Source organism: Mastigoproctus giganteus, chromosome 2, assembly GCF_048544385.1.
Source record: "Mastigoproctus giganteus isolate SK-2022 chromosome 2, ASM4854438v1, whole genome shotgun sequence".
Lineage (NCBI taxonomy): Eukaryota > Metazoa > Arthropoda > Arachnida > Uropygi > Thelyphonidae > Mastigoproctus > Mastigoproctus giganteus.
The window spans coordinates 166,831,618-166,847,388 of record NC_143576.1 but is presented as its reverse complement, the minus strand read 5'-3'; the positions used below and the strand labels follow the sequence as shown (position 1 = coordinate 166,847,388).

General features: G+C 37.5%; 1 protein-coding gene across 2 annotated transcripts in view; it reads left to right on the top strand.

The window, feature by feature from the left end:
• The window catches only part of kuz (zinc-dependent metalloprotease kuz), a 265,140-nt gene that overhangs the window by 51,325 nt on the left and 198,044 nt on the right, over positions 1–15,771 (top strand). For both annotated transcript variants that reach the window (XM_090389623.1, XM_090389622.1), the window contains exon 4: positions 10,835–11,133. In XM_090389623.1, the coding sequence (XP_090245749.1) occupies positions 10,835–11,133 (299 nt within the window). The remainder of the gene's footprint in view (positions 1–10,834; positions 11,134–15,771) is intronic.

Below are 15,771 nucleotides of genomic sequence, written 5' to 3'. Positions count from 1 at the left end.
CTTGAATGGTTTCAGCAGGCTCGATGCTGATGGGATACTTCTGCTTGCTTAGATTAAGAATCTTAGGGGACATAGATGCAAATTGAGAAAAGAATGCAGAATAGAATAGATGTGCTATTCTATTCTGCATTCTTTTTGTTTGCTTTTAGTTTGCTTTTAGCCAGCGGGTAGTTGATTACTGGAACAGACTTCCATCTGTTGTTGTTTGGAAGTTGATAGCTGTGTGAGTGACTAGATCGGTGAAATGGGAAGGGGATTTTTTTTTTTTTTTTTTTTTTTTTTGGCTGATGCTTGCTTGCTTCCTTGCATTATATGCCTCAGCTAATGCTAATATCTCAGCAGATTCTTCCTGAATCCAGCATACACACCCTGCAGAGCTGCACTCTATAGAGTTTGCCTCGGATCACATGAGAACTTACCAATACGAAAAGTCTGTAAGATATTCTGATTCTTTATGTATATTACAGGCTTTATTATCTTTGAGACACAATTCTCGTACACTTCTAACTTGTGTTCAGCAGAAGATACATTGTCTTTGTCTGTTTCATTTGATATTGAACATAGGACATTATTAAAAAATGTAATTTTTATGTTATACTCACTTCCAATAATATCTGTATTGTTATTAACTTCTGGAGGTAAGGAAATAACAAACAGGGCCCTGCAAATTTTCAGGATGGCCCTGTGTTTTACCGCTTTTACTCATCTGACTGAGCCTTATACACTGTCAGATTTTATCAGACAATGACCATGTGTTAAGAGGGTTTAAAATTTCTAAAAATTATTAATTTTTACAAACATATATAATTTTGTGCATATATTTTTAGTCAGATTATATTGGTGTTACTTCTATTTTTATATATATTTTGACACAGTTATCTTTTTTGAAAGGTTACCAAAAATCCTTTTTATCTCTTTTTTTGGTATGTCTGTGGTGCATAGCCTCAGTTGCTTTTGTACCAGAAAATCAGAAACAAATCAACCAATCTTTACATTTGATATGATATGCTGTGCCTTTTTTTGGACACGATATGATGGAATTTTCTACTGAGATGACTTTGTTTTTGGGTTAACTATAAGCCCAGCTAACATCTGTTATTATGGACCTTTGAAAAGAATTTTTGTCCTTTATGGCCTCCACTTGCAGGTCCCTGCACACAGAAAGCTAGGTCTGTGTCTGTTCAAAATTTGTAGCAAGCAAACTAGCTACAAATTTTGCAGCATTCTGCCTCATGTTTAAATTTTCAGTTAAAGTACATGAACTGTACTATAGGCCTAGAATGTCACAAATATCATTACTTGTTCTGCCATCTGTCCTCATAGATTACTTGATGAATATTTTGAACATTTTCAATCATCCAATGATGATGTATGATCTGAGTATATTTATGACAAAATTTGATGCAAATTTGCTGTTCCTTAACATTTTCCCTCTTACTTGGTTACGAAAATCGCACGATACACTCAGCAGGAACATACATAAACACCAAAAGCACAATGTTCTATTGGTGTGATACTTTGAATTAGTTCAGCAGTATTTGTTGGCACCCTGCTGTACTGCATATGGTTGGTTAGCACTCCAGACAGCCAGTCTGGATACTTTGGCTTGCACATCATATATCATTTTGGTTTAAAAAAAAAAAAAAAGAGTAAAGCAAATAATAGAATTTTTTATTATTTTTTATTTTAGAATAAAGCAAAAAATAATAAAATTTTAAGTACAAGAGACTGTTCTTTCTTATTTTAACATTTTTAATTAAAAAGCCTTTTTAATAAAGTCAGTTGTGGATGGAAAAGAAAGTTATGCATTGGTATTTAATTGCATCATTATTTGTGTTGAAATGATAATGAAGCAATACTAAAACACTTCGGGTGATCATTTGAATAGAAATTTTTTGTATTTATTATTTATTTTTTTTTTTTTTTCATTTGCTTAATTTCAACAACCTGTTGCTTGATATTAAACTTTAAGGAAAGGTAAATGTGTCAGCCTGAGGATACTTATACTGCCAAATACTACCTTACCTTGGAGGATATTTAAATACATTTTATCTTAGAAACTGATTTAGTTCTAAGATAAAATGTGAGATAGATAAAATAACTTCTAGATATTGGTGTTTTGTAAGACTATCTCTAATTATTTGTAGTTTTTGATTGAGATGTCAGGTGAGCAGACTTTTAAGTCATTACTTTCATCAATTTGATGATACCAGATTTTACTCAGGTAGAGTAGTTGAAATTTTTATTGAATACTTGCCATGACTGTGGAAACAGTCTGGCAGGCTCGGATCACTGCCAGAAGAGCTTGCCTCTGAGCTGTTCTGAGAGGCAAGCTCTTATTAATACGCTGTATTATTATTATTTTTTAAAATTAGACTATGCGCTGCTCTGTACCCTCAGGCACCGGCAGCTTATGTAATAATCGGCACAAAAAATACAATTATATAACAAGTTGATCTTTTATTTAACATGGGGTAGAATGATCAGTCTCTCATCAGCCATTACTCCTAAATATTTCACCATCTGGGCATATTTCAGGGATCTGGCAGGAGTCTGAACCAGTGCGGCTCTATTTATACTCAATTTCTCTTTCAGCAGCACCATTCGACTTGACCATGGATAGTTCTAACTTATTTTTATCCATCATAGACAGATTCTACCCATTACCTCTAATTAAAATAGCTAGGTTATCCACATAGGCCATTAATTCTGAATTGCCCCAATCTTGACTTAAAATTCATCCATCTCTATGTTCCATAAATATGGTTCCACAACTGAGCCATGAGACGACTACTTCCTGCATACTTATCTTATCACATCGTGTTCTCGCCACTATTGTTCCATTACTTAGGTAACATCTCATAACTTTGCATAATTTTCCTGATAATTTCATAATTTTGAGTCTCGTCGTGACACCAGATCCTATGAAAATGCCTCTTTAAAATCCAGAAATACTCCCATTATATATTTTTCTAAGCTGTATTTTGTACTGTTCACCATTTCCTTTATTGCATTTTCAGAGAACCTTCCCTTCTGGAAACTAAATTGTCTCGTGGAACAGAGAGCTCTTTCTTCGTATTGATCCATAGTATATTTAACTAATAATCTCTCAAATAATTTGCAGTAATGACATGGATCTGTATGAGCCAGGTTCTGTGGCATATTTATATGGACTTTTTATTTTAACTAGAGCCTCTTTCCATATTTCTGGAAACACTCTCTTGCACACATGACGTATATAGATCCAGGAGCCGGCCACTTCTCTGTGAATCTAATTAACACCTCTGTTTCAGTCATCTCTTTTCCTAGTGCTTTCCCTTTCTTAATTATTGCTGTACAAAGGACATTGGGTAGTCAATTTTAAACTTCCCTTCTTCTCTAACCATATGTCAATTGCATTTATAGCTGTTTTCATTTTTGTGCCATTAAACCCATACAACAAATGATGATTCTAAAAGAGGGAGTTCTTGGTAATCTTATTTAAGGTAACAAAAATCTAAATGTGAAGTGCTATTCTCTAGGAGCAAGCCAGAACAAGAAACAGGCTGGAATATACAGGTTTCAGTGTTCATGCATACAGGGTTCTCACTTGCTTTTAAATAAAAAAAAAAAAAAAAAAGAGTCATGTCTAAACTGAAAGGGCAAAAATTACTCATGCACCTACTCTCTAGGGCAGTAGAATTATTAACATAATCAATACCAGATTGCTTATTCTATTAATGTTTTTTATGTAAAACAAGAAAGAGAATAAGCACTTGAAATGTGCTTTTTGTACAAGAGTCCATTCCTAGCTGCAGATTTTAGATGGGGATTTATATTTGTATATATATTTGTGCAAAATTTTGCACTTTTATTGTTTCTGCCTCCTATATATCATAGTGGCAGATCTGGAGGATAGTGCTGGATTTAGATAATCATGAACTCTGGTACACATTTTTAGAAGTCCTAAAAATAAAGTCACATAGGGTTCCTGGACTAACTGTGCAACTGCACCCTTGGTAGATCTGTCTTCTACTGTATAGTGCAGAAGAAACAGATTTCTTTACATTCTATTCTTTGAATGGTTACCAATGAACTTTCTTTGCAGTCTAAGTCCCTTTTCAGCATAAAATTAATAAAATGCAAAGTAAATATTATGATTTTATTTCCTTTTATTACAGAGTGCAAAGGAAGTTGCATTCAGTATAGCATAAGATCGATCTTTTAAATGGCCCATGTCAAATTAATGGAACTTACAAAATGCAAAAACAAACAATTACATGTGAAAATTGTTCACCTAAGTTCAGATCACTTATGATCTGTGAAAACTTGTTGATAGTCCAGATGTGGATTGAGTCTGCCAGTTAGTGACCTCTGATGTATAGCATTGCCTGCAAACATGTTCCATCTGTCTGTGGATTTTCGTGCTTCTGACTAACATTTGCATTTTTCCTGGATGTATTTTGGACTTGTTTTCATAAAGCTTTGAAAATTACCATGTTTGTTTTACTAAAATGTAAATGCCATTTGTTACCTTATTTATATATATATATATAACCATACAAATAAATTAGAATGAGAGTTAAAATAAAATTAAAATAATGCCAGCAGTATGGCAAGACAAGAGCAAAAATAGTCAAAATTAAACCTAAATTAAATCAAACCAAACAGGGAGGGAAGAGAGGAGTAACAAGAGTAAAAATATCGCAGCAGAAACTCTAAAATAATTTAGAAAATCTAAAGGTAAGGATAATAATTCATTGAACTTTGAAAACCAATTAAATAGAAATTTAACAGCGCCCCCTCTAACGGGCACCAGGTCCAAATTTATGTGAAATATCACCAACAGAGATGTAAACCACTGCAATAAAACAAAACAAAAATAAACCAAAAATAGACTGACCGTTACGCCCCCATCTCGACATGGACCACAAGGCCAATAATGGTCAGGGAATCGCTGCATTTCGTCGCTAGACAAATCGCCGCAAGGGAGAATCGATCAAAAGATCAGTCCACCACCCGATCCCCAAATCGAACCACCAATGCAGGGATTTGAACAGCGGTGGTCCTGATATAGTGAAAATTAAAAATAGAACAGATATGAGCACTCCAGTGCAAAGCCACACTACTGACAAAAGTAATCTTAACCAGATTATATAATGAACTATGGATGGCAGCACTTTTAAATGTTGTGTGTGTATACACACACACACACACACACACACACACACACACACACACACACACACACACACACACACACATATACTCAACGTTCACTGAATTATGATCATCCCATCCATAATGAACTATGCTGTATAGCTCACAGTATAAAAAGCTGAACAGCTTCCTGTTCAGCTTTTTATATCGACTTGCACAACCAGATTTGCATCTGGTTGTGCAAGTCAGTATGAAAAATTAGCAGTTATAGGACATAGTAAAGATATCATGGATATTCAAAAGGGTATGATTGTGGGAGCCCATAGGTTGGGTGTGTCCATATCAGAAAATGCATGTCTTGTCAGTTGCTCATGGCCCACTGTAGTTAAAGTGTACAAAGTATGGTGTCAAATGGATCAAACCACTTCCAGCCGACAGGACTGTAAAAGATTAATCAAGGTGATGTTTGTGGTACGCAAAGGGTGCAGCATCTTGTACAGGCTCAACGCAAGTTACTGTGTGACAATTGACATCGCAATATAATATGGAACTGTAAGAACAATATCTCAAATGATCATTTGGGATATTGAAGGCCAACACGTGGAGGCCTTCGTGTGTGGTGCAAGAAAAACGAGTCCCTGGACCTGTTGTACATGGTATCCACTATTCAGGCCAGTGGCAGTGGTTGCTTAATATGGAGCATGTTTTCCTGGCAAGAAGTAGGACCCCTGGTGTGTATGGACCAACATTTTACTGGTGATGTCTGCCAGCAGCTCTTAGGAGACAGTGTGCACCCTGCCATGTTGCATTTTTTTTTCAGACAGAAAGGATCTACCAAGATTTTGTGTCATTAGATCTGCACTATGAACAATTGGTTTGAGGAACGCACAGTGAAGATACCACCTATCTTGATTGGCCTCCAAATTCACCTGACCCCAGTCCAACTGAATGCCTGTGGGATGTTTTGGAATAAGAAGTAAGGCATAAGGACACACAGCCGTCATCTATTCTGACATTGTGGAAAACCTTCCAAGCAGCAAGGCTGCAGATCTCTATGAAAATCTTCACACATCTATTGAAGTCTAGGCAAATAGACTGTTATCCTTGCAAACCATGGCCCTACTTGGTGTTAGGTGGGTTGTCACTTGGTGTACACTGTAGATCCAATGCAGCGTGGGCAACAGGGTCCAAAATTTTGGACCTGGTAAAGTCCACGTTTTATTGAATTTACTACATATTTGGATGTAAATGTACTGGTGTTTGCCTGTTAGAAATCACCTACTTAAATGACAACTACAAATAATGATCGTTACACATGAATCAGCAAAAATGGATTAAAAAATCTGTAGTAATCATATACGTTTTTTTGGTTGCTAGAAATAAAGATTTCACTCAAATGTTTTGTGATTTTATTACTAAGAACAAAAATTCACACAACCGAGCCCACACATGTAAAATTCAAAAATACATTCACTCTATCATTATCAATTTAAAAAAAAAAAAGCGACCATCAATAAGCACCTAAAAGTTAAGATCGGAAATAACAAGACACTCATTTTGAAATTGAAATAACTGTTGAATGCTTATATGAGTACTTGATGGAGTCTACATAGTACCTGATTACATTTGGTTTTTTTAATAAATGAATCTACAGTTAACTGCTTCATTGTTGGCTGTTTCTTCTTTTTTGCAATTTCAATAATTAATTTCAAATGAAGGATATGAATTCTATATACACATTCTCTGATCCTAGCCACTGAAGTGCAGTTTCCATGGCTGGAAAGCCTCTTATTTTAGTGGGTGGAGGAAGTGGCATGCCACCTTCCTCTTCATCACTGCTGTCACAAGACGTGGCCTGGAGACTTAGAGCATTTGCATCATTTATCTGGTCACTTAAGCATTCTTAAGTGACCAGACAATCATTATCAGTATGGATTGAGGGATAAATTTCGTGGCTGCCAGACTGTGTAACCAGTTCCTAATAAAGTGCTGTGGCTCAGGGAAGAACTAAGGGGAGCAGTTGCCCTCTGAATCACACTGGACTGGAGATGTGCAAATGCGCTACTTGCTTGATGTTTGTGCAGCAGTCGAGTACGGGACATGATACTGCCATGGGGGATGTCTTTGTGTGTGCGCGATGCAAGGAGTGTAAGGAAATCAGGCAACAACTCAGCGTTGTTATGGGCTTATATGAGAGCTTGAAGGACAGGGTGGATGCCCTCGAAGGATTAAAAGCGAGGGTCCCATCAAACTCTCAGCTGCCCACACCAATGCCAGAGCTTGCACTTGGTCATCACGCAACACAGCGGCAGCCCCCAAGGCAGAATGCGCTGGTCCCAAAGGAACTAGTACTTGTTGGTGACTCTATTGTCAGGGAAATGGGGAACACGCTTTGTAAAAAGGATAGGTGGAACAGGACCAGGGTATGTCTGCCAGGGGCAAAGGTTGAAGATGTTGTAGAGCAGATATCATCTTTTAAGGACACAAAAGGTGATATAGTTGTACACGTTGGCACTAATGATATTAAGAGTAGGAGACCGGCGGAATTACTTAACAAGTACAGGTCACTGTTGAAAAAAAGCCGTGAATTAGGGTTGAATTTGAAAGTGTCCGCAATTCTGCCCAGACACGATAGGAGGGAGTATATGATGAGAGCCCTGTCGATCAATTCGGCCCTGGAAAGATTGTGCAAGGCTCAAGGGGTAGAATTTTTTTCAGCCTGGTGTGTACTTGATAACAGGAGAGACTGCTTCTACAGGGATGGGATACACTTAAATAGAAAGGGTGCAAGAATGTTTGCTGATGCTATCGAGGCAGTGTTAGGTGGGTCGGAAAACTGATAGATTGGGGGGATACAAGGACTAATAGATTAACAGTAGCCACTGGCAGAGGTGAAAGTGATTCTTGCACTGCTTCTATTGGAATGAACAGCAGCCTGGAAAATAAGATGCAGAATATTTCAGAGACTGCTGGGAATCATTGGGAGTACAAGTAAACACATGGGTTGTGTTAGGGTAGCTAAGAAAAAGAACAGGTGCATGTATACTTGCGTGTACACCAATGCTAGGAGTTTAGTAAATAAATTTGATGAATTTGAGGTATTGCTCAAAACATCAAAGGCAGATATTGTGGGGATTTCAGAGACGTGGTGTCACACAGATATAAGGAATGCAGAACTGGAATTTGGGGAGTACAATGTCTACAGAAAGGATAGGAAGGGAGGAGGAGTTATGCTATTAGTTAAGAAATACATAAAATCCAAGGAAGTGAAGCCAGTCAACATCGCTGGACAGTGCAGTGTCGAGTCAGTTTGGTGTGACATAAGCATTGGGAGATCAAAATTGAGAGTAGGATTGTGCTATAGGCCTAATAACTCTGATGAGTATAATAAGAAACTGTACAGGGAAATAGAGTGGGCCAGTAAATCAGAGAGTCTTATAATGGGGGATTTTAATTTCCCAGATATTGACTGGAATTTGGGGGGTTGGTCACTCACACACTAGCAAGGCTTTTGTGGACTTATTTATGGGATGATTGTTTTCTACATCAGCATGTTTGGGAGACAACTAGAGGGAGTAATACTCTTGATTTGATTATCAGTAGTGATTCTTCATGCATTAAGAATCTGCAGATAAATGAACCACTAGGTGGCAATGATCACATTGTGCTGAAGTGGGATTTACTCAAAGAGGTAACTACCATTAGGGGTAAAGGGAAGGGTTATTGCTTTCGTAAAGACGAAAATGGACTTAGACAGTATTTAAATTCTATACAGTGGAACCAAATGATGATTTTACCAACAGCAAATTCAAAATGGGAAGCATTCAAAGAACTTATCTTGGAAGCTACTAGGCTTTACATACCAACTAAGAAATATTTTTCAAGGTTAGGGCCTAAATGGATGTCAGATGAACTAATGAGACATATGGCAGAGCAGAAAAATGCATGGGATACATACAAATTACACGTGACACAGAAGCCTATGATAGATACAAGTTGATCTGTAACCAAGTTACAAAGGAGGTTAGGCAGGCGAAGGCAGATTACGAGAAATCTTTAGCAAGGGATGCAAAGAAAAACAGCAAAGAGAGTTGTTTACTTATGTAAACTCTAGAAGGAAGGGAATGAATCAGATTGGTCCACTTGATATCGATGTATCAACTGTTGGTGATCCTGCTCAGGTAGCTAACAAACTAAATGAATATTTTGCATCGACATTCACACATGAGGAGTTATTCAGCGAGCGGAATGCCAGAGGTGTATTCAACTCTGGCAGTAAGCTAGAGAATCTTGTAATAATTGAGAGTAAAGTGGAGGAGAAATTGTTGAAGATAAACACAAGAAAGGCACCTGGGGTGGATGGGATCTATACAGTTATATTAAAGGAAGTAAGCTGTAAAGTTGTGTCATCTTTCCAGGACAACTTTGAGTTTATTTTCATCACTGAACTTACCTTCTAAAGCTGTTGATTCAGCAAAGGAAAATAAAGGGAAATAAAACAAAGTAAAATAATGAGAATTATTATTTGACAGTGTTTATGAATCAGTCACACATGCCGTCAACCTGAGCTGTATTTGCCTAATACAAAGGCAAATGAAGCATTAAGATGACTGAAAGAACAAAAGAAATTAAAAGTGGTATTATAAAGTTTATTTGTAGGATGTGTTTACAGATAGCAATTGTGCTAATTGCTCCATGAGGCCTGTAAAAAATCAGTTCACTGTAAATGTGCTGGAAAAAATTGTGAATCAAAATTGAAACACATGAAAAAGAGGTGGGGGGGACGGCTTATGGAATTGGGGTCTTACCTTTAACTGCATTATAAGTTAATCCACATTATATTGGGTCTACAGTGTATTTGTATTGTGTACATGTGTGTATTGTTAGGGATATACATGGCAAGATTGATTTTGTACTGCTTAAGTATCAATATACTCTAACATTTAGACTAAAATGAAATCATAAAAATATCATTTTATGATTTCATTCTATTTTAATTGTTAGTTATTTTGGTGTTTAAGCAGCAGAATTGCACCTTGCAATGTATTACTAGCATTAATTTGCCACATTGGTTTTGTGACATATTAATGTTATTTTATTTATTTTTTTTTCCCTTTCCTTTTACTTGCAAACAATTAGGTCTTTATGCTCAAGAAATTTTATTTTTTTATCATTATTTTTTTTTCCATAATTATTTTTTCTCTGACCTCCTCTTTTCCATACCTGTTTTTTTTGCCAAAAGCAGTAATTTTCTGAAACATATCCCATACAGTTGGCTAGCGAAGCTTGTACTATAGAATAGAATTGGGCCTTGTAGCGATTATGTTTGTTTTTCTTACCTCAGAGAGGGTGCTGTTATTTCCTTCTTTTTCTGTCTTCATCTCATTTTTATTTTGTACATGCCTTTGCTTTCATTTAAATATATTTTCTTTAATTCTGTTATTTTTAAGGACAAAAAGTTTTTGGGCTACATGAAATTTGACTGATAGCATGTGGTACGAAGAACACAATTGTTTTCCTACTTGTTTATAGTATTACTTTGAAAAGAGGGCAATATTATTTCCAGTTAATAGAATTATTAAATAAATTTCATTATCTGTTAATCCAAAGCAGGATCATGACAAATAAAGAGATATTGACATTTACTTTTTGTGTTTCTTTTAAGAATGTCTTAATATGATTTTAATTATTTCAGGTGAGGAAGGTACTCATGTTTATGGTTCCATAAGGAATGGTGTGTTCGAGGGGAAAATCCATACACCAAAAAAATCTTACTATGTGGAAAGGTCGTCAAAATATGTTAGAGGTGGTACCAGTCCTTTTCATTCTGTAATCTATTCGGAGAGTGATATAGAAGATCCACATACTCACAAACATAGAAACAGTATGGGAGGTTGTGGTGCATCAGAAAAAGTGATTCAGTGGATGCAAGAAATTTCCAATTCTGCAGTTCCAGAAAATATTGTCGAACCATATGATACCTACTCTCAACAGGTATAGATATATTACTTTTCTTTGAAATGAAGTTAATTTTACTTAAGTCATATAGTGCTGGTTCTGCCTAATATTTTCACTGTTAATAGAATCAAGTGTTTATTAAAATCAATTTTTCATATACAGTCGAAAAACAATCCATGAAGAAATGGTCACTGTTTGAGGAGATGTCCCGGGTTACAGTGTTGTTGCACATTGGTATAAACAATTAAAATTAGCATTAGTTGAGGCATTTGATTCAAGAAAGCAAGCTTACATAGCATCAGCCAAAAAAAAAAAAAAATTTCCCATTTCACGCATTCGTTCACTCCGAATGTTTGTCTAGTTCAGCCTTAAATTTATTTAAGCTATCAACTTCCACAAACAACAACAGATGGACATTTGTTCCAACAATCAACTACCTGCTGGCTAAAGGCAAACCTCCACACATCTATTCTACAGCTGTCTTTCCTCAATTTGAATGTATGCCCCCCTAAGGTTCTTAATCTGAGCAAGTGGAAGTATCCCATCAGCATTGAGCCTGCTTAAACCATTCAAGGCAATATATACCTCAATCAGATCACCTCGCAGGTGCTTAGTCTCCAAATGCTGCAACTTGCAGAACTTAAGCCTCTCTTGATAAGAGCACCCCTTTCTTCCTCTTGCCAATCTTGTTGCCCTTCTCTTTACTTGTTCTAGCAACTCTACATCCTTCCTAAAATGAAGCCTCCAGACCTGTATGCAGTACTCAAGGTGTGGCCTGACTATTGCCTAATACAAGGGGATTAATCACCTCCTTGTCTAGCAAAATTCCATGACCTGCTCTGGCAGCCCATCTGCACTGCTCAGAGAACTCCATATGTGACTGCACCCCCATGTCTTTTTCATTCTCCACCTTCCTGAGTGTAGAGCCCACATTGTTGGTACTTTTCTCTTGGGTTACTGCTACTCACATGTAGTACCTTGCATTTGTCAATGTTAAACTTTAGTTGCCACTTCTCAGCCCATCTGCCTAACTTTTCTATATCTGTTACAGTAGCTTTCTGTCATTTACAACCCTGTCAACCTTTCTATCAGCTGCAAACTTGGACATTAAGCCTGATATAACTTCATCAATATCATTCATAAATACATAAAACAACAATCGGCCATGCACCGAACCCTGGGAAGCTCCACTATTAACATTAGTCCATGTAGAGCAGTGTCCATTTATTACCACTCTCTGCCGTCTCCCACGCAACCATCCCTTTATCTATTGCAGCAACTTACCCTTAATACCATACTTCTCCAATTTGTAAAGCAATCTTCCATGTGCAGCAATATCAAAAGCTTTCCTGATATCCAAGTATATGATATTAAAATTGTTTTTTGCATCTAGCTTCCTTAGTGACCACATCATAGAATCCAACCAAATTGGAAAGACATGACTTCCCCTTAACAAACCCATGCTGTGACTTAAGTATTACTGCAGTCTTGTCTAGGTGATCATGCATTACTTCTTTAACCAGTGACTCCATTATTTTTTTCCCCTTGAACAAGTTAAATTAACAGGTCTATAATTATTTGTGTCACCCATTGAACCACCTTTGTGAATTGGGAATACATTTGCCCATTTTAGTCCATGGGGACCTCCCCTGAATCTAAGGATGCTCTCATAAGTATGACTAAGGGTTTGCTTACTTGCATTGTTGCCTCCTTCAGTATAACTGGATAGATTCCATGGGCCCCAGGTGCCTTTTTTTTTTTTATATTTAACTTTAATTTCTCCTCCACTTTACTCTCCATTATTACAAATTTGTTTATTTCCCTGTTAGAGTTGAGTAAACTTCTGTCCTCCCCTTCCTTACAGAATTCCTCATGTGTGAATGTAGATGCAGAATACTCATTCAGTTTGTCAGCTATCTGAGCAGGATCATCAACAATTGAAACACCAACATCAAGTGGACCAATTTGACTCATCAGATAGTTTGTCAGCTATCTGAGCAGGATCATCAACAATTGAAACACCAACATCAAGTGGACCAATTTGACTCATCCCCTTCCTTCTACAGTTTACATAAGTAAAGAAGTCTTTGTTGATTTTCTTTGCATCCTTTGCCAAGGATTTCTTGTAATCAGCCTTTGCTCCCCTAACCTCCTTTGTGACTTGATTACAGACTAGCTTATATCGGCCGTAGGCTTCTGTCACCCGATAATTTATATGGATCCCAAACATCTTTCTTCTCTGCCACGAGCCTCATCTGACAGCCATATAGGTCTAAATCTTGAACGGTATTTCTTAGTTGGTATAAAAAGCCTAGTGGCTTCCAAGGTTAATTCCTGGAACGCTTCCCATTTAGAATTCACTATTTTAAACATCGTTGGTTGATCTCACTGTATAGAATTTAAAAACCGTCTGAGGTCACCTTTACGAAAACAAAAACCCTTCCCTTTACCCTTGATGGTAGTTACATCTTTAAGTAAATCTCACATTAATACACTGTGATCACTGTCACCTAGTAGTTCCTTTATATGCAAATTCTTAATGCATGAATAATCACTGCTGATAATCAGATCAAGAGTATTACTCCCTCTGGTTGCCCCTCGAACATGTTGCTATAGAAAACAACCCTCCAATAAATCCATAAATCCACAAAGGTCTTGCTAGCGTGAGTGACCAATCCACAAGTTCCAGTCAATAACTGGAAAGTTAAAATCTCCCATTACAAGAAATTCTGATTTACTGGCCCACTCTATTTTTCTGCACAACTGTTCATTGTACTCATCAGAGGGCGCCTCCATAGTCAGGTGGGCAGGAGCAGCAGTGCATAGCACAAGCTTCTTGATTAGACCGGGGTTCGAGCCCATGGCCACCAATTACGGAGGATGCGGAAAGGTCAGGGAATGACCACTGCATTTCCCCGGAGCGGTATGGCCTTGGTTGCTGATGCTCCTAAGAACCAAATAACAAACTCATCAGAATCATTAGGCCCATAACACACTCCTAATCTCATTTTCCCTTTCCCAGTGCTTATGTCACACCAAACTGACTCAACATTGCACTGTCCACCACATCAACTGGATGCACTTTCTTAGGTTTTATGTGTTTCTTAACTAACAGCATAACCCCCTCCTCCCTTCCTACCCTGTCTATTCTTTCTATTCACATTGTACTCCCCAAATTCCAATTCTGCACTACTTATATCCGTGTGACACCATGTCTCTGATATTCCAACAATATCTGCCTTTGATGGCTTGATCAGCACTTCAAATTCATCAAATTTATTAACTATACCTCTCACATTGGTGTACATGCAAGTATATGTGCACCTGTTCTTACTCTTAGTTACCCTAACACAGCCGACGTATTTACTTGTTCCATGATAACTCCCAGCAGCTCTTGTAATCCCATCAACCTAACCTGCTCTCCAGGCTACTGTTAACTTTTTAGTCTGAATCCCCGCAAGCTAGCAGTTTTCCGACCCATCGAACACTGCGTTGATGACATCAGGAAATATTCTTGCACCCTTTCTATTTAAGTATCCCATCCGTTTAGAAGCAGTCTCTCCTATTAGCAAGCACAGATCATGCTGAAAAATATTCTATGCCATGAGCCTTGCACAGTCTCTCCAGGGCTAAATTGATTGACAAGGCTCTCATCATATACTCCCTCCTATCATGTCTGGGCAGAATTGCAGACACTTTGAAATTTAACCCTCATTTGCAACTTTTTTTCAACATTGTCCTATACATGTTAAGTAAATCTGCAGATCTCTTACTTTTAAGGTCATTAGTACCAACGTACAATATCACTTTTTGTGCGGCCGACCGGGCTAGCCGAGTGGGTAAAGTACCTGCCCGGCAACCCAAAGGTCGCGGGTTCGATTCCCGCCTCGGGCTTGGATCAAAGTACTGCAAAAACCTTGGGAGGTGCAATATGGCCACAGAAGCCGATGCGCCAATAACTACCAAATCAAAATCACTTTTTGTGCCCTTAAATGATGATATCTGCTCTACGATGTCATAAACGTTTGCCTTTGGCAGACGTATCTCAGTCCAGTTCCACCTATCGTTTTTGCATAATGTTTCCTGTTTCCCTGACAAATAGTCACCAACAATAACTAGCTCCTGTGGGACCAGCACATTCTGCTTTGAGATTGCTGCTGTGTTGCCTGATTGACAGGAGTGAGCTCTGCCATTGAGCTAGGCAGCTGAGAGCTTGATGGGCCCCTCATATTAATTTCTTCAAGTGCATCTATTCTACACCTCAAACTCTCATAGATGCCCATTAGAACGCTGAGTGCACCTAATTTCTTCATAGTCCTGAATTTAGTGCACACACACACACACACACAAATATCCTTCTTGGCTAGATCATGTCTTGTTTTATACAGGTCTGGAAACATTTCACATTTTGCACATTTTTTTTAGACTGTGATGCATTGGAGAATTGCCCCCTTTGGTTCTCCCCCGAGCCACAGTACTACAGCTACTTTGCTGCTCTAGTCTGGGTTACGATTCCATTTAAGTACAATTTAATTAATAAATTTTTAATTGATTAATTAATAATACTAAACTAAGCTAACAGATTTCTGATACAGTGCTACGTATTTCGCTATCTAGTTTTACGTTAAACCTTATGCTATCAAGTTCGGGATATATGTTACACTATTCCATATC